Source organism: Eschrichtius robustus, chromosome 2 (genome assembly GCF_028021215.1).
Source record: "Eschrichtius robustus isolate mEscRob2 chromosome 2, mEscRob2.pri, whole genome shotgun sequence".
NCBI classification, from domain to species: Eukaryota; Metazoa; Chordata; class Mammalia; order Artiodactyla; family Eschrichtiidae; genus Eschrichtius; species Eschrichtius robustus.
In genome coordinates this window covers 133,456,747-133,476,171 of record NC_090825.1, presented here as the reverse complement: position 1 = coordinate 133,476,171, position 19,425 = coordinate 133,456,747, and the positions used below count along the sequence as shown (strand labels likewise).

General features: G+C 45.4%; 1 protein-coding gene across 1 annotated transcript in view; it reads left to right on the top strand.

Annotated features, from left to right (window-relative positions):
• Positions 1 to 4,024: 4,024 nt before the first annotated feature.
• Positions 4,025 to 19,425, top strand: part of ADAM19 (ADAM metallopeptidase domain 19) — an 88,014-nt gene continuing 72,613 nt past the window's right edge. Inside the window, exons 1-3 of the mRNA XM_068536283.1 lie at positions 4,025 to 4,240; positions 6,887 to 6,972; positions 11,377 to 11,447. Coding sequence (XP_068392384.1) covers positions 4,174 to 4,240; positions 6,887 to 6,972; positions 11,377 to 11,447 — 224 coding nt within the window. The 5' untranslated portion in view covers positions 4,025 to 4,173. The remainder of the gene's footprint in view (positions 4,241 to 6,886; positions 6,973 to 11,376; positions 11,448 to 19,425) is intronic.

Here is a 19,425-nt window from a genome sequence, read left to right as displayed (position 1 = left end):
ATCCCCATATCCCCTCTCTCTTGCGTCTCCCTCCCACCCTCCCTATCCCACCCCTCTAGGTGGTCACAAAGCACCGAGCTGATCTCCCTGTGCTATGTGGCTGCTTCCCACTAGCTCTCTATTTTACGTTTGGTAGTGTATATATGTCCATGCCACTCTCTCACTTCGTCCCAGCTTACCCTTCCCCCTCCCCGTGCCCTCAAGTCCATTCTCTATGTCTGCGTCTTTATTCCTGTCCTGCCCTTAGGTTCTTCAGAACCATTTTTTTTTAGATTCCATATATGTGTTAGCATACGGTATTTGTTTTTCTCTTTCTAACTTATTTCACTCTGTAGGACAGACTCTAGGTCCATCCACCTCACTACAAATAACTCAATTCCGTTTCTTCTTATGGCTGAATAATATTCCATTGTATATATGTGCCACATCTTCTTTATCCATTCATCTGTCGATGGACACTTAGGTTGCTTCCATGTCCTGGCTATTGTAAATAGTGAAGCTGGATAAGCTTTGAGGTCCATGCTACAAACAACCTAGATTGCCTTGAAGAGACTGTTGGTAGAAATATGATGTTGAAGGCAATTCTGGTGAGGGTTCAGGAAAAAAGAGAAGCACTCTAAAGAAAGCGGCTATCATTTTTGAGAAGACACATATCGTGAAGACAATGTTGGTAGAGCTGTGGATATTAAAGGTGATTCTGGGGAGGTCTCAGATGAAAAGGTAGAACATGTTACTGGAAACTAGAAGAAGGGTGATCCTTGTTATAAATTGACAAAGAACCTGGTTGAATTGTGTCCTAGTGTTTTGTGGAAAGTAGAAATTCCAAGTTTCGAACTTGGATATTTGGAGGAGGAGATTCCTGAGCAAAATGTTAAAGGTGTGATCTGGTTTCTCCTTGTTGCTTATAGTAAAATACAAAAGGAGAGAGATAAATCGAAGGGATTCTAAGCAAAAAGGAACAAGAGCTTGAAGCTTTGGAAACTTCTCAGCCCATCTACATTGCAAAAAATGAAAGCACATGTTCTAGAGAGGATGCTGAGGGTGTGGCTGGACAATCACTCGATAACGAGATGACTCAAACCGTTAATCAGCCATCTCTGCAGCTGCCAGAAATAGAGATGGGATTATGCTAGCAGAGACACTGCCAGTTCCAAGACCAAGGAGAACAGAGATAAGGCAAAATAAAGGAAGGCTTTTGAACTGGGATTCTATAGGACAGGACAATAGAGCTATTTGGCTGTGAATGTGCTTTATCCTTTAAGAAAAGGGAAGAACGACCCTGAAGGTGATTCAGAGATCAGCAGGGCTGCCATTCCCACTATGTGCGTAGAGCATACAGGCCCAGAGGGCAAGGCTATTTCTTTCTTGGTTTCAGAGGGTAGGACCCCCTCTTGGTTTCAGGGAGCCAGGCTTCCCCTGCCCAGTGCCTCGGGAGCAGGACTGCAGCAAGAAGCCACAGGGTGGGGCTGCTGCCCAGAGCAGAGGGGGCAGTGCCACTGCCTAGGGCTGTGGGGATGACACTACTGCCCCAGCGGGCTGGGAAGGCAGAACATCCAGCCAGAGGATTATTCTAGAGCTTGAAGTTCTAATGGAATTTGGACTAGGTTTTGGACTTGCATGGGAAGTCACCCCTTTCTTCTTTCGGATTTCTCTCTTTTGGAATGAGAATGTCCCCCTAAACCTGTATTTTGGAAGCATATAACTTGTCTGGTTTCATAGGTTCACAGATGGAGAGGAATTTTGTCTTAGAATGAATCATACCTTGACTTTCACCCATATCTGATTTAGATGATATTGAGATGAGACTTTGGGCTTGGAATTGATGCTGGCATGGGTTAAGTCTTTGGGGGCTGTTGGGAAGGGGTAACTGCACGCGTCAACTAAAAATTGGCACTTGCCATTAGCCTCTACAAGAATGAAGTAAGTCACTAGCCACTGCAGTTGCTGACCTTCAACACCCGCTGAAAGGAGTTCAGGGTGGAGATCAGGAATGAGGCACTCCGTGCTCTGGGAAAAACTGGCAGAACAGGCCTTTAGATAGTTAGATATCTTCAGGAGAAGATTTTATAAGCCCGAATTCTTGCATCTTCTCACGTCTAGAAAAGCACTAAAATCATTAACGGTGACATCTGCTCCTCATGACTAGCAGCAAGCCTCTGCCAAAATGTGTGCTTGATGCATGTACCCCCTTCACTAAAGTCATATATAATTCTGACCTTCCCCCTTACTTCTCTGGAGCAGTTCCTCAGAACTACCTGAGATGCTGTCTCCAGGTCTGTAGTTCTCATTTTGCCCGAAATAAACTTAACTCACAACTCTCGCATTGTGCATTTTTTTCAGTTGACACATGTGAGAAGGACATGAATTTTGGGGACCACAGGATAGAATGTTATGGACTGAACTGTGTCCCCACATTCATATGTTGAACCCCTAACCCCCAGTGTGACTGTATTTGGAGATCGAGCCTATAAAGAGGTAATAAAAATTAAATGAGATCATAAGAGTGGGGCTCTGTCTGATGGAATTAGTGTCCTTAAGAAGAGGAAGACAGCAGAGCTTGCTTTCATCACACAAGCAGAAAAGAGGCCATGTGAGGCCACAGCAAGAATGCCTTCTACAAGCCAGGAAGAGAGGCCTTGTATGAAACCAACCAAGCCAACACCTTAATCTCAGAACTGTGAAAAAAAACCTTTCTGTTGTTCAAGCTATCCAGTCTGTGTTTTTTGTTATGACAGCTTGAACAGAATAATACAGCCTCTAAATACATCAATGGCAAGAGCAGTGTCTTTTATGTATGCCCAGTGGTTTCAACAGACATACCTACTAATCTTCAGGAGTGCCTTTTCCTCCCCCAAACACAGCATCTTGTTTAACTGTACAAACCTGGGTTTGAAGAAGGAGACTCAGTGAAAGGAATAGATGACAAGAGGTCTGAGGCTTTAGAAACAGGCTTTGCCAAACTTGCTAAGGGATCTTAGGCAAGGCAGTTTTCTCTGATTATCAGTGTACCCATCTGTAAAATAAGGTGTGCTGTAAGAGGCTCTGGAGTTATTCAGATGTGGACTTGAATCCAGACTCCGACTTTAGCTGTGTGACCTTGGGCAAATTACTTAGCCTCTCAGGTTTGGTTTTCTATCTCTAAACCAGGATACTATTAGTACTTACCCCAGGGGATCATTGGGCTAATGAAAAGAGATGATGTATAGAGAGTCCCCGGCACATATTAAAGGACAATAAAAGGTAGTTCTTTTCCTAGATTAATTAATTAAATAAGTTGACATATGTAAAGTGCTGAAGACAGTGTCTGGCACTTAGGAAGTGCTCTATCAGTCTTAGTTATTATTTTCTTCTTCTAGCAAACAGTAAACCCTCAGTAAGTGACAGTCATTATTATTATTTTCAAGTCTCATCTCCCTCCGTTCCCTCCAAAGCCCTAAATCCTAACCATCCCAAATTCCAGTCTTCCCCCAATACAGCCCATGGACTTTCCCGCCCTAGTCCGTTTGTCTAGGGTTTTCTGCCTGGTGCTCCATTTCGCCTCCTCCTGAGCTCAGACGTCTCCTCCTCTGGGAATCCTGTCTTCACCACCCCGCTCCTCCCAGTCAGAAGGAAAGGATCCCTGATTTGTGTCCTGCTAAGAAAACAATTCCATACAGCACTTAGCTCTCTGTGCCAGGTTAACTCTTTCAGAACCTGCGTCCAAGCGTGGCGGCCTCTAGAGGACGGTGCTGGGTGAGTAGCCTCTGAGTGTCACCCAAGGCGTCTAGCCCAGTGCGGGACAGAGGAAACGGGCCGCTGTACCCAGAGGGGTCCAGTTTAATTCCTACAAACCCAAGCCCCCGACCCTCCTCAGGCCGCGCCCACCGTGAATCCCTACCCTTCCTCCGGCTCGGACTCGCCCTCCCTTGATCGCCAGCACCTGAGCACCGCCGAACACCGCGCCCCCTCCCCCGCCCCCACCTCGCCTGGCTCCCAGGGGTCGCGCTGGTTCCGCCCCTGGCTCCTCCCGCCCCTCCTCCACGGAGCTGGGGGCGGAGCGTCCCGGCCAATGGCTGGGAGCAGGGCTGGGAGCTGCTGGGCGACCGTGGGTTCCAGAAGCGCCGCGGCCTGGTTAGGGTGCTGGCATGGCCGCGTGCTGGTGAACGCAGAGTGCGCGAGGGGCCAGCTGCCACCATGCCCCGGGGCGTGGGCGCTGCCCAGCTCTGCCTGCTGGCGCTCGCCCTGCCGGGATGGACCAGAAGTAAGTAGCGGGGCGGGGGACGGGGGGCTTTGGAGGTGGGTGGGTTGGGGGACCTGGGGAGCTGGGAGTCGCCCCCCGCAACTCCTCGGGACAGCGCCCCCGCCGGCCCCCAGGCCGGGAGCCCCTGCTTTGTTCCCACGTTGTGCGCCTGGGGAGGTGGTGGAGATGCGGGAGACCCGGAGCAGGCAGAAAACGGTCGGTCCCTCCCTGGCTTGCCTCCCTCTCTCTCCTTTTCCTCTGTTTTTCTGCTTTTGGCTTTTCTTTCCGCTGCTTTCCTAGTCTCTCCTCTTTTCACCAGTCTTTGTGTGTGTGCCTATAAATATATTTTGATAAAATTGGAGCCATACCATAGGTACAGTTTTGTGTCTTGCATATGCCACTTCACATTATGAGCATTTGCCACATCGTTACATTCTCCAAAAACATGGTTTCAATGACTATAAATTCCTTCAAGAAATCGCAGAAGTATAATTTTCAAAAAGTTAAAAACATGACTCTCATACAAATATAGGATGAAAGGTTGGCAAAGATTGATTTGATTCATTAATGAGGCAGTGAATAGAATGGTAAAGCTAGTTCAAAGCATTAGAGGAACAGGAGTGATAGAAGCATTGGAGAAAGAATGTTGAAATCCTTTGCTGGGACAGATACAAAAGTGGTCAATGCTCCATGGGACCAAACAACCATAATTCTTAGTTATCTTTCTACTATACTGAAGTCATTTGCATCTCTACCAGACTGAAAGCTACAGTTAACAGATAACTTCACAGAGTATAGCCTTTAATTAATAGGAAACAAAAAAGTCAAACAAAGGTACATTCCTCTAGATAATTCACTAGTCTGTGGGAAGGCCCATTAAACAATGCTCCAAATGTGACATTGAAAGGACATCCTGCTTGCTCTTTTTGCCTTATTTCCAAGGTTTGAACAATTTTTCTTAAGATGTACTGTGTTCCTCTGTTACTGAGCCTTGCTTTCAATAATTTTTGCAATCATAAAGATCATTTCATTCCTTTGAATGTTCCATTGAATAGCATAATTCCTTTTTGTTGCAGAGAATCTAGATTTATCAGAGCCACTAGATCAGGAACTATGCCTGATTCCCCAGTGAATGTCAAGCACCTAGCATAGTATTTGGCATATAGTTAAGCACTCAGAAAATATGTAATGAGTAAATGAATGAATTGCTTCTCATTTTTACTAATATGATGAAACTAATGCTACTCTAATGAGGTTATTTTTTAGGATATATTTTGATTGAGAATACATCATATCAGTAATCTCAAAGGAAAGTTAATCACTCATAATTGGGCCAGTCTAACAGAACAACTATGGCCATCTTCTCTGTCACTTATTCTATTCTATGTGATTGATGTGGTTGGTTTAGAAAGAATAAATTTTGGAGTCCTCACTTCAACCCCAGGAGTCCTGTGGATTTGGCCTATTCTTACGGAGACTAATTTGCCTAGGCCTTGAGCAATTACCACTTTATTAAGATTGCCTGCGACCAATGTTTGAGGTCTGCCCTGCCTGGAACAAGTCTCCTCAAACAGATTTCAGCTCACCTTTCTTGTAAAATAGGAATCCTCCTACCTAGCTCCCAGGGTTGTCTTGAGTACAGAGAACTGGGTGGTGAGAATAATTTGGAAAGTAGGAAGTGATATGAAAAAGCAAACTTGCCCTTAGGAAGCTCAGGTTAACGCCATGATGCTTTGTGGATTGGGAAGCACTTTCACAGTAACTCTCCCCAGTAATGCTGTGAGATGGGCAGGTGGGTATCATTGTCTTCATTTTACAGATGAGAAAACTGAAACTCGATGGGAATAATACCCAGGGGCTTGCCCTCCAGATATACCCAGAATCCAAACACTTCATTCCTCTTTACTGATGTCATTCTAGTCTGAGCCACCAGCAACTCTCACTAGGGCTCCTGCAAGTCTCCAGCCTTGCCTTCCTGCTTCTACTTGCACTCCTGCCTCCCTCCCCCACCTCCACCCTCTCCATCTCCACCCAGCGGCAGAAAGATCTTTTAAAAACCAAACACAGATCATATTGCTCTGTGTCTAAACCCTCCAGTGCCTTCCAAGTCTATTTATAATAAAATCCAGACACTTTCCATGCCCTCTGTGATATCAGACCCATGGCTGTCTTGCTGACCATATCTACCAATTTCGCCTCTCATCTGCTACGTTCTAGCTACCTCTGACTTCTGCTTGTTCCTTAAACAGGCCAGGGCCATTTCTGCTCTTGCTGGTCCTTCTCCCTGGGCCACCCTTCCCCTAGATCTTTGCATCTTCTTTCTGGTCCCTCAGGTCTCAATTAAATGCCATCCTTGCTGATCATCCTCTCTAAAATAGGTACCTCCTCTTCAGCGTCTCTTTATTTCATGACCCTCTTGTACCATTGGAGAATATTTGTGTTGTCCGCTTCCCATCTCTAGAAGGTAAACTTTGTGAAGTATACACAGACCAACCACTATATTATCAGCACCTAGCAGAGTGCCTGACCCATAGTGAGTGCCAAGAGCCTGGAATCCAGCAGGTCTCCTAACAACCCAATATGGGTCTTTCCAGTTGGCAGTGCATGCCTGGCTTAGCTAGGGTGCAGAGGTCTGGGATTCCAATGGTGTGCTTCCTGTGTTGGCAGGAGGAAGTGGGGAAGGCAGCCCCCAGCCACAGCATGAACTAATAATACCTCAGTGGAAGACTGCAGAAAGCCCCTTGAGGGAAAAGGTAAGACTCAAAGAATCTCATTTTCACAGGCAGAAGCTGACAACTCCGTTTTGTGAGGCTTGAGGTCGCCTACTCAACTTTCCTGGAAGCCCAATTATCACCATTAGTTCCGTTTCTGGCCCACTCTATCTGCTCTGTGTTCCAGTTTTGGAAACCCCAGATGGGACTTTCCTTCACTGTGTGACAACCTACTAGAAACACTTCTAAATGCAAGTAGTTGAGGAAATGAAAATCCACGTTAATGCTGACATAAGCTAAGTGCAAATACGTGTCACAAAAATCACCGACTCTCAACTGGGATTGATTAAATTTTGTCATTAGTTTTTGCTCTGCATAATATGTGTTTCGCTTCATTTATTTATTTATTTATTGGCCAGGGATCGAACCCGTGCCCCCTGCATTGGGAGCGTGGAGTCTTAACCACTGGACCACCAGGGATGTCCCTGCTCCACTTTATTGATGGGATAATATACTTGGAGAGAAAAATGATAACCCAAACATTTTTTAAAATAAGAGGCAGGGTAGGGACCTTGTACTGAGGAATCTGTCTTCAAATCCAATAATCTTAAAATTCAGTAGCCTCCTTGGGCCATGACACCAGCAGAATGCACAGGCTTTATCAAGGGAATTGGGAATAAGACGGAAAACGTTATCCTGTTCTTGCAGGAAGGATCTGTGCATCTAGGATAGTCTTGGGTTCTGGTTCTTATAGCTCAAGTGAGACAAGAAAGAACTAGAAAGGAAGATGTGATTGCTGCATGTCAGTAACCAGCTACTGGACCTTTCACTTTCTGAACTCAGTTTCCTCATTTATAAAATAGGGCTTAGAGGGGATAAGAAGGAAGAGGGCTGGAGAGGAGGGGTAGTTAATAAGAGCCCTTTGGGTTCAAATGGTCAGTGATTTATTGGGCAACATATAAGAGCCAGATTATGGTAGCAGAGGGAGGAGAGAGCTGTGTCAGGAAAGATTTCAGACTTGTGGTCCTTGAGTCTGGAGAGGTAAATGGAGAGTAGAAATGCCCAGAATCCATGAAGTAATACAGACATGTCCAAAAATGCTCCAATTTGGATTTAGTAAGGGAACTTACAGTGAAAATATTAGGACAAATGAAAGCAAATAATATTTTATCCTAAAGACAATAAATGCATGGAGTTCATTTCATCAAAAAGTAGGAGAGACTGAAAATAGCTTCAGGAAAAGTCTAGACAAATTAATGGATGGCCGTCCTAGAGAAGGTTATTCTTAAAAATTAAGATCTTGGATATTCCAACCTATCCATTATTGTCCGAGGAATGGATCTGATACTTTTATAGACGCCTCTCTGTTCCCTCCAGATGTGGGATGCTGGGCATCCTCAGGAAGGGCCTGAGAAACAAAGTGGAGCTCAGATCCTGTCTTTGTTCCCAGCCATTGTCTGCCCAGAATCTGGGTCATTGTATTTTGTAGGAATAGTTAGCACCGTGCCTGGCACCATAAATATTTGTTGAAGAACAAATGAATGAATGTCAGAGAGGGAGAGGAGAGGTAGGTCTCACTCAGGCATCATATTCTCATTTTGTAATTACTTCATTCATCAAACGTTAGTTGAACACTATATGCTAAATATTGTACTATGTCTTAAGGGGGGGGTACAGATATATAGGACAGATTTCCCATACCCCGTGGAGCTGAAGATCTATTTAATCTAGCTCAAAAGAGAAAGGCATTGTAACCCTGCCCTGGGGAAGTGTAAACAGTGGGTCAGCTCCTACACTTCCTAGGAGAGGTGATGTTGCCCCTTCCTAGCACAGAGTGGAGTTGCAAGACAAAAACTGAGTGAATCTGGACAAGGAAGCTACGTAAATCCTTTTAGTGCTATTTCATTGTTTTGCTTGAAATGTCCCCTGGAAACAAAGAACATCATATTTTAAATATCAGTGTCTGAGCATCTTCCAGACTAGAGAAATATTTTTGGATTTCCCACTTAAAAATAAATATTCATACTCATGTTGCAGCCTGTGTCTCTTTGGGGGAGAATTGACAGTGCTTTGATCTGTGTCAACTTTCCTTTTTTTGTGTGGACTCTTGGCCACCTACCTCTTGGATAAGGGATTGATACAGCTCTGTTGCTGTGTGGTTTTCCTCAAATGCCCACTTGGGACTGTGTCTCTGATGCTGAATGGGATTGGGCAGGGCCCTTGCTCCAGACCTCCCAGAGTGAAGTGGCAAAGGACCAGTGACCAGAAATAGGTCTTGGTAGAGCTGAATCAGAAATAGGCATCAGAAACAGAGAAGTGAATTTCTTAGTGAAAGTTATTGGGTAAACATCCCCCTAACTTCCTCTCCCCATGTTTTTGAAATGTCCCTTGTTAAAAGAAGTGAGTAGGGTAAATTAGCAAAAAATAGCAAAGGACAGAGTTGCACAAGCATCCTGTATCACAATGTTCAGATCTCGTCAGAGCCCTCAGTGGCACAAAAGTTTCAGGGATGCCCAGGACCCTAATGGGAAGTGGGGTTTGAAGCTGATAAGAAGAGAAACGTGCTTGGAAGAGGCAGGCCCCCAACCAGAGGTGGCAAAGCAGGTGACCCACTTTCTCATACATGCCAAAACTAAGCTTTGAGGTCAACCTTAAAAGGGGTAGAAGCTTGGGCTTCCCTGGTGGGCAGTAGTTAAGAATCCGCCTGCCGATGAAGGGGACACGGGTTCGAGCCCTGGTCCGGGAAGATCCCACGTGCTGCGGAGCAACTAAGCCTGTGCGCCACAACTACCAAACCTGCGCTCTAGAGCCCACAAGCCACAACTACTGAGCCCCCACGCCACAGCTACTGAAGCCCGCGTGCCTAGAGCTCCGCAACAAGAGAAGCCATCGCAATGAGAAGCTCGTGCACTGCAACGAAGAGTGGCCCCCGCTCACCGCAACTAGAGAAAGCCCGTGTGCAGCAACGAAGACCCAACGCAGTCCAAAAAAAAAAAAAAAAAAAAAAAATATATATATATATATATATATATATATATATAAAGCCATTATAAAAACATGGAAAAATGCACAAAAGAAAATAAAATTAACTCATGTTCTCACTGCTGAGAAGTAACTATGGTAACCTTTTGGTTTATTTCTCTCTACTTTATTCCCTTTACAGAAGTGTGAATGAATAAAACATACAGTGTTATGTTTTAAGCCTTTGTGCTTAATCATTATCATGTGTACTTTCTTGATAATTTAAAAATTATTGAAAGTCATCATTTTTAATGACTGTGTAATGTTTTGTCATGTGAATGGATTATCAGTTTTTTAACCATTCTCCTATTTTTGGACATTTAGGTTCTATTTCATTAGTCATTATTGTAAGTAATGAGCATCCTTGTGTATAAACCATTGCCTGTGTTTCCATTTGTTCCCTTCAGATAGAATCTTGTATTTCTGAGTTAGAGGGCCTAAACATTTTTAAACTCTTGGTCCATACTGACGGATTATTTTCCGGTGAGCCAGTATTGATTGAAATTCTCACTGGTAGGGTGTGAGAGTGCCCATTCTATAGTATACTCCACTGCATTGTGATTTATGGTTTTAAAAAAATCTTTGTTGCTTTGATTTTTTAAAAGGTATCTTAAAAAAATCTTTTTGGGTGAGGGAAAGTTACCAGTGATGCTGAACATGTTTTTTATGCTTATTGGCCGTTTGTATGATACTTTAAATGGTCTATTCTGGGTGTGTAGCTACTTTGGCCCTCAGCAAATTTTCTCCTATGTGTAAAATGTATCTTTCAGACCTTTAAAACCTTAGTAGGAGGTTCTTCTAGTTGTCTCCTCTGAGATGATTGAGGGGTATCCAAACTGAGAGCCAATATAAAATAAAATACGAGCCCATGATGAAGAGGCTTTCCCTGGTATTTTAGATAACAGCCAACATGTAATGGGCTTCCTGTATGCCAAGCACTGTAATAAATTCTTTACATTTACCATGTCACTTAGTCTTTACAAGATCCCCATAAAGTTGACTATTACTTCTTTATTTTATAAACGAGGAAACTGAGTTGTAGCGAGGTTCGGTAACGTGCCCAATTCACAACTATAGTGTCGGAGCCAGCACTTGAAGCCAGATCTAACTCCACGCAACATTTGTTTTCCAAGATTGTGTTTTTCAGGGTTTGCCTTTACCAGGCCTGCATGCAGGCACTTACAACCACATTTCGGCTTGGAGTTTCTCTCCTTTGTCTTTGAGGAGAATGCAGATGGGGGAGGGGAATTGGGTCCTTCTGGGAGTGAAGATATTTCATGTTTGGGCTGGAAATGAGATTGAGTCTTTTTTGTGGATCCACTTCCTGTGGATCCAGGTCAGAGCCCTGTGCTAGATCCTGCACCCCTTCCTGGGAGCCTCGTTCCCTGCTTTTAGGAACTGACATTCTTTTGTTGTTGCTTTTAGCATCCACTCAAAGCTGAGCTCAGGGTGATGGCTGAGGGGCGAGAACTGATCCTGGACCTGGAGAAGAATGAGTAAGTGGACTTCTCCTTTGTCTAAAATGAAACAACCCACTTGCATGTCAGTGCCGGACGCAGGTGCCGCTGTTTTGGAAGGAAGCAGTTAGCGAAGTGACCCAAGCTCTCAAGCTGGGGTTCCTTTGTGGGGAGCATCTTACAGAGCCAGCATTTCCACAGTCTGTTGACTTGCTGTGAAATTAGTGGACTGTTTAACATCTTCCTTGAATTTCCTCAGGCTGTATTTCTGGGGCCTCTTAGAGTTCACTGCACGTGAGTGTGTGAGTGTGTGTATGTGTGAGACACGAAGGGAGGGATGGGCTGGAGGACTTTGGCAGCTGTCTTACTAGCTCCAGCACAGCGCACAGCAGGAAGTGAAGGAGATTAGAGGAAAACAGCAGAAAGGAGAGAGGCAAGGTGGAGTGTTCTGGGATTTGGTGCTCACACCCTGGCTGCTCTGTCTATTCTGGGTCAGCTACATCTGAGCTCCTGCGAATAAGGGCATGGTCAGCAGTCTCCTGGCTTCATCGGGCTGGTTCCTCCATCTTCCTAACCTCATTCCTCTTGGGTGGCTGCCTGGCCCAGAAATATTTCCACATTGATTTGCCATCAAGTGCAGCTGTATCTTGATTCACGTTATCGAGCAGGTGAATAGACATAAGGCACGGCTGTGTCTTTTGCCCATTCTTTGGCCATTCCCAATCTGCTTTGGCCACTGGAGGGCTCTCCTTACTTGGCCGGGGTCCTCTGAGGGCTTCTGATATTTCCCCACCAACAGTCCCACTTACATTCTGCCGCACAGACCTTGCAGATAAGGCTGCATGGCTCGCAGAACTGCCTGTCTCCTCTTGGCAGCCTCCGGAGTCCCTTAGAAGCAGATGAGTAATCACATGCATCACTGCCAAGAAAGCGATGGATAGGGACCTTCCCATATCCAGGAGGATGGGAATGACTGCTAAGCTTGGGTGGAAAGCAAGAATATAAATTATTCCAAATTTGGGCTTTTTGGACACTCGCAGAGGAGGATGAGTGGTGTCGGAAGTGCAGTAAAAGTATGACTTAAGCAGCCTGAGCAGTTATGGGCTTCATCCGAGTCTTTCCTCTGCCTCCAGAATGTGGTGGCCTTCGGGAAGCCAGAAAGATGGGCATCTCAATCATTTTCGCTACTTTCCTCCTACCTTACTCCTGGAGTAAAACCAGCCCAAGTATGTGTTCCTTTTGTCCCATTTCCCTGGAATAGACACGGCTGGCTGTGTCTGCAGAGGGCGCAGGCCCAGAAATCTGCCTGAGATTTCTCCTTGCATTGTCTTCCTTTGGTCTTGCAGGAAAGGCCCCCAGAGGGTCTGTTCTTAGTCTCTCTCAGGGGCCTTCTTCAGTTTCTCATGGCCCTAACCCTCTAGCTCTAGTCTATTGTTCCCTATTGCCACCTCCGTCTAATCTGTCCTATTCTGCTTTCAACTGGGGCATTTGACCCCTCAGCTTCCTCTGGGCTGCCTAGGTGATGGGGTTAGTGTCATGGGCAAATCCTTTGGAGTTGGACTGGCCAAGCAGGGATCCCAGGATTCCTGCTTCCTTCGTATTTTGGAGTCTTTGCAAGAGGTCATAGGAAGTTAGAGCATGAAGATGCCATAGAAAACACTGAGTGCAGCAGTCTTTTGCATGGAAGCAGAAACTTCAACTCAGGGAAGGATAGGCGCTTGTCTAAGGCCACACAGCAAGTCAATGAGAGAGGTGAAATGAGGATCATTTGTGTTCTTGGATCTGGAGTCACAGAAACCCAGTTTCAACTTACTAGCTGAGTAACCTGGGGCATATTGCTGCGTCTTTTAGAATCTCAGTGTCGTCACTTATAAAATGAGACTAGTAACACCAGCCTCATATGGGTGGTTGTGAGGGCTGAGTACAGTGATGTACACAAAGTGCTTACAGAGAACACAGTAAATATTTGACTACTATTGTGATTTTTTACGGTCCCACACTGAGGTTCCAGAGGAGAGCCCGCAGATAAGGTTCTGTTGTCTGTTGCCTGGAGCTCTTTTGTTTCCCAGTGATCAGCAGTGGCCTGGATGTGATTCCTGGCCTCCTTGAATTGGCAGCAGGCAGGAGACTTGACAAAAATGGAAGCAGCAGAGCCAAGCAATATGACCTCACCAGGTATCCCTGGGGATGGCTTCCTGCTATTTTCGTCTAAATTGGGCTTTTTGTTTTTGAACATGTGTTAGCAAGCGGAACTCCAACTGCACGTGACTTCCTAGTGTGTTTACTTCCCAAAGCCCTCTCATTCATGGTGCGTGCAAGTCTGGATTCAAAACAGCTTGGGGGGTGGTGGTGCTGCTGTTCTGATTTTTCACATTTTATACAAATTATAAAGTTGTTATAATCCCATGATATTTGAGGGGAAACTAGGCCCTGTGCTAAGTGAGCCTCAGGCTCTGGTTCTTAACTTCCTCAGTTGATTCATTTATCTTTTCCATCTTGGATGCATCTGTAGCATTCCAGACACCAGTGCAGGTACTGCAGATACAGTTGTGAATAAAACAGTTCTGCCTTCCTGGATCTTATATTTCAGTGGAGGGGGACAATAAATACACAAGTGAATGTGTAGTAGGTCCAGTGACAACTGCTGTGGCAGAAACAAAAGGAACATAAGGGCTCTGAAGAGTAGGGGTTCAGGAAGGAGGTGCTGTTTGGGAATGGTGGCCAGAGCAGGCCTCGGTGGTGAATTGATATTTGAGTCCAGACCTGAAGGAGGGGAGGAAGTGAGCCACGTGGACAGCGGGGAGATGACAATTCCAAGGAGCAGGGACAGCCAAGTTCAAAGGTCCTAATAGGTTATGAAGGTTTCCATTCCCTCCCCCTGCCCCCACCTACGTCTCCTCATATATTGGATTCTCAGGCCTCCCAGGAGCTGTGGACAAGGGCTTCTGGGACTCTGAGGGGAGGGGGAGGACATTTCTAATTTATTTTTCATCATCCTGAGGTGTCTGGCCTTTTCTCGTCTAATCAAAGTCCATGTGCTAATGCATGGCCCAAAATAGCAGTGAGCAGGCCTTTAATGGAATTCACACATGGAGAGATAGCCAAGAATAGTGAGGATGGAGGAACATGGGGGTTAGGCCAGGAGAGAGGGACACAGCAAATGGGCCTTCAGCTCAGGCAGCAGACACCCCAAGGTGCCTTAGTTCCATAGCACAGCAGCTGGCAGCCTTTTTCTGCTGTGAAGTAACTCGGGATAAACGGATGACATTCCCATGGGGGACACACACTCTTTTCTCTATTGAGTGCAGGTGGAAAAGAGTGACATCGTAGGGCTAACCTCAATGTGGCTTGCATGTTGGAGGGTCCTGGTTCAGATCCTGACTCGCCACTTACTAACCGTATGTCCTCTTCAAGCCTCAGTTTCCCTATCTGGGGTATAATAAGAGTCCCACGCTGTAGAGCCACTGGGAGGATGAAATGAGATGGTGCCTGTCAAGGGGTCAGCATAGTGCCTGGCTTGTACTCCATACCCAGTAAATGGCAGCCACTATTTTTTTCTAGCCTGTGCTTTTTTTTAATTGCAAAAGCAGTACATGCTCATTGTAAAACATGTAGCACTACCAAAACATAATGAGTGAAAGAATGAAAGTCTCCCACCCACAAGGAGAGTCCACTGTGAACAGCTGGTGAGCCTACCATGGACCTTTTCTCTGCGTGTGAGAGCACGCACGTAGATACTCATCGGCACAATCACACAGAAGCGCACCCAGGCTGCTATTTTTGTGCTGAGGGAGGAGCAGAAATGGGATTATACTCTACATATTGCTCCACACCTGTTTTTGTAGACTCACCTGTATGTGATGAAGGTAGTACTCTGCTCTGATATGTTCCCTAGTTTTACATTTACTCACACCTACCCATCATTTGCCACTGTTGCTACTTAGCTGTTGTTAGGAGAAACTGACTTGTGATTAGGGCTGTGTGGTACGGTGGAGAGAGTACTGAGCTCAGAGACAGACGATGTGGAATTGGTCAGTAAGCCAGTTGGCTCTCCTGGGCCTCAACTTTCTCATCTGTTGAATGAGGGTTTTGTCCCAGTTGGGTTCTAAGAGCCTTTCCTGTGCTACCTATTGAAAGGATAGCACATAAGTGGAAAATGGAAAAGAGGTCCCTGCCTCAGGGCATTTACTCTCCAGTTCTGTAGACATTCCTGGAAATAGGGGGCAGTGGGATAAAGACAAATACCCCCAAAACCACAGACCTTGAAGTTGAGGATGAACTGCTGGCCCAGGACCCACCGTTTAGGCAACATAAGCACGAGAAGGGAAATTACGGGGAAGAAATTATAGGCTGCTATTTCCACAACCCACAGTTTTGAGGTATAAATCCATAATATTTTTTTTCTCCACATAATTTCCCCCAGGATGAGGACTGCCTCATCAATCCAGAAACCATATTGGACAACAGTTTGTTTGCAGAAATCAAATGGAATCTTCCTTAGCTGTAGGCATCTGGGGAGTTGGTCGCCTCCAGGGAGATGCAGGCCCTGGCTCTCTCCTTTCTCCACTTTCTCCCAAGAGGAGGGCACACTGAACTGTTGAACCTGCTTGCAGGATGCTCACTGGCTCAATTACTACATTACAAGGTCACCTTCAAAAGCAAATGAGCAGCTCAACCAGTGGGCGCTGTGCCCAGAGGATCTTTGGCCATCTATATACTTCTCTCCGCTAGTCTCTGAAGCACATTCTGCAACTCTCATCTCTTCAGTAGACTTCCTTCCTTGAGTCCAAATGATGCCAGATTTAGGTTTTGGCTTGGGAAAAGGAGAGATGTCCTTTGGTCTCACCCCATTCATTGTGCTGCAGCTCAGCGAAAGAGAAATCCTGTTTGTATAAGGCTAGCTAATAAGAATGGATATTTGTTTTCTTTTGTGTGCATATCTACCTCCAGACCTCATGGGGAATAGTAATGGTCAAGGCAGAATTTAGGCATTTGGAGATTTACTGATTACTGTACCTACCACTACTTCCGACTTTCATCTCACTTCATATCTCTAACTTCTTATCAGTCCCTCAGAGATATCTTAGTGATGGAGACCGCTTTTGTTGTCTTGGAAATCAAGCAACAAAATTAACAAAATTAATTGTCCTGGAAAATTAGCAGTCATTCACTGCTAATGGAGTGATCTAGGTCCTGGACTTTTCCCCTTTCATCCCTATTTGAGTTGTATAATACTGGAGGACCCAAGAAGGGGAGAAATAAGCAGAAGAGGAGTTTTTTCAGCAATAGACGGGGTAGGTTAGTTACCACCGCTTGCTGCTGCGCCTCTCTTCCAAGGAGGCCTGGTGGAGATGCGTAGCTGATCTGGAGCAAAACTCTGCGTATCACCCAGGCTGTGGAGTTCTCCCCGGCTTCCTCCTGGGTGAGGAATAGACTTTAACATCTTATCTAGGATAAAGGACAGCTCTCTTAGACCCTCTCTTGTCAGGAGCTTCATTTGTTGTCGGCAGAATTCAATTTCCTGGATCAAAGAGAAGCTTAAGAAAGGCTTAGACATATCCCAGTGCTCTTGGTGAACCGTGCTTCACTGAAGTGCATTTAAATGAGTCACAGACATATGGATTACATTTCACTTAAAATACACATGGCTTAAGAAATTAGAGGATATCGTTCTTTAACCAAGTATTTGGCAGATCTAAAGTATTCAGAATGTTTGTTCCAAACTCGGCACACAGCTGGGCTCCCCATTCCCCGCAGCTGATGTTGTATAACCCGAGGAGACCGGTGCCGAGGAAACGGTTGGATGGATAGGTGGGGACATGAGAATTTGAAGAGAGCTCCCTGAGAGTGTCTGAAATTTTCTTCAAACATTTTTTTTGAAGTATCAGGAACTGGAATTAACCCTGCTGCGTTGACTCTGAGGCAGCGAATGCCTAAGTGGATTTAAATTCTAAGTGCTGGGCTAGGCACCTTGCCCCAGAGAGACCTCATGGTCCTGTTTGAAATGCAGTCTCCAACTGTAGCTTTGTAGATGGAGATTGATTTCAGATATAATTCCCATATTGTCCAGAACCCCTGGAGTTGCAGACCAAATGGATTGCCAGCCAATCTGATGTGATTTTGTACAAGCCAAACTCTTAACCGCACCGCTGCATAAGCAGGGTCTCCAGTATTTCTAAATCATTGGAAACATGACATTGCTTTCTTAGGGTAGACTGTGTAAACTCAGTCTCAGTAACTAGAAGTGGTGATCTGAAGGGATGCAGCTGTACAGTAGCCGGAAGAGAGTATGAAGTAGCATCCACAATTGAAATAACCTAGATGTGTTGATTCTTAAGGCTGTGAGCACATAAGCCCAAAATGCCTAATCCATAGGGTAGAACATGCTTGGGCTTTGGTGCCAGAGGGACCCAGACTCAGTTCCAGGCACTGACACTTTCTGGTTAGGTGGCCTTCGGCAAGCCACTCGCCTTCTGAATGTTGTTTATTCATTTGTGTTCACGATAACGCTCGCTCCTTAGTGAGCATTTACTGAGAGTCAGTCACTGTGCAGAGGCACTTCACATGCCATCTTATTTAATCCGCATGGCAACTCTTTTTAGAAGATATTATTATCATTAGTCATATTTTGTAAACGGGAAGACTCGAGTGTGAGGAATTTGAGTAATTTACTCAATGTCAGGCAGATCCAGGAGTCACATTCAGGTCTGTCTGTTTCTTACTATACTCTATGTCCTGCATAGAAAATAGAGAATAACTTCATTGCGGGATGAGGTAGGCTGAAAAATGTAACCCATCCTCCCAGAGCCCCACATTCTAATTCCTGGAACCTGAGACTATGCTGTCTTATGGGGCAAAAAAGAATCTTTGTAAGTGTGACTACGTTTAGGATTTTGAGAAGGGGAGATAATTCTGGATTTTCTGGGTGGGCTGTAAATTCAATCACAAGTGTATCTGTAAGAGGAAGGCAGAGGGAGATTTGCTCACAGACAGAAGAGGAGAAGGCAGTGTGACCACAGAGATGGGAGTGATGTAGCCACAAGCCGAGGAATACAGGCAGCCACTGGAAACTGGGAGAGGCCAGGAATGGAATCTCTCAGACTGAGTGCAGCCTTGCTAACACCTTGACTTTGCTCTCTTGACCTCCAGAACCGTGAAAGAATAGCTTTCTGTTGTTTTCGAGCCACCTAGTTTGTGGTAATTTGTTACACGTCAGGCACAGGAAACAAATCCACCAGGTTTGTGAGCCTTAGCAATAATGTATTTTTAAAAAAATATTTATTTATTTACTTATTTGGTTGGGCTGGGTCTTAGTTGCGGCCGGTGGACCCCTTAGTTGTGGCTCACCAGCTCCTTAGTTGAGGCACAGGGGCTCCTTAGTTTTGGCATGTGAACTCTTAGTTGTGGCATGCATGTGGGATCTAGTTCCCTGACCAGGGATCGAACCTAGGCCCCCTGCATTGGGAGTGCGGAGTCTTAACCACTGCACCACCAGGGAAGTCCCAGCAATAATGTATTACGCTGTGCATAGTATCACTCGTGACACATAAATAAGCTGGTTTTCGATACATGCTAAGTTTCATTAATGCAGAGTCAAGAACGGATGTTTTCTAAAGTGTCTTGGTGATGCAAAGCATTGCATGTGGCCCCTGTGACTGTCTTCAAGTAAGAGGGGCAAGAGAAAAACATATTGAGACGTAGCATGTGTGGTTACCATTTATCGGCATTTCCTAAGTTCCAGCTCATGTTGTCTGATGCACAGCCTGCTTTCGGGCAGCTTCTGGCTGAGGAATGATGGTCAGATAGGAATAATGATATCATCAACCATAGTAATAGCTACAGCGTAGGAGATGCCTATGTAGCGGGCTCTGTTGTGCAATCTCTAATTCAATCATCACAGCAACCCTGTGAGGTGTAGGTACCTGTGTTGGTCCTGTTTGGCAGATGGGGACCCTGAGGCATGGAGCAGTGTGACTTGTTCAAGGACATCTGGGTGGGAAGGGCACTCCAAGCCCGG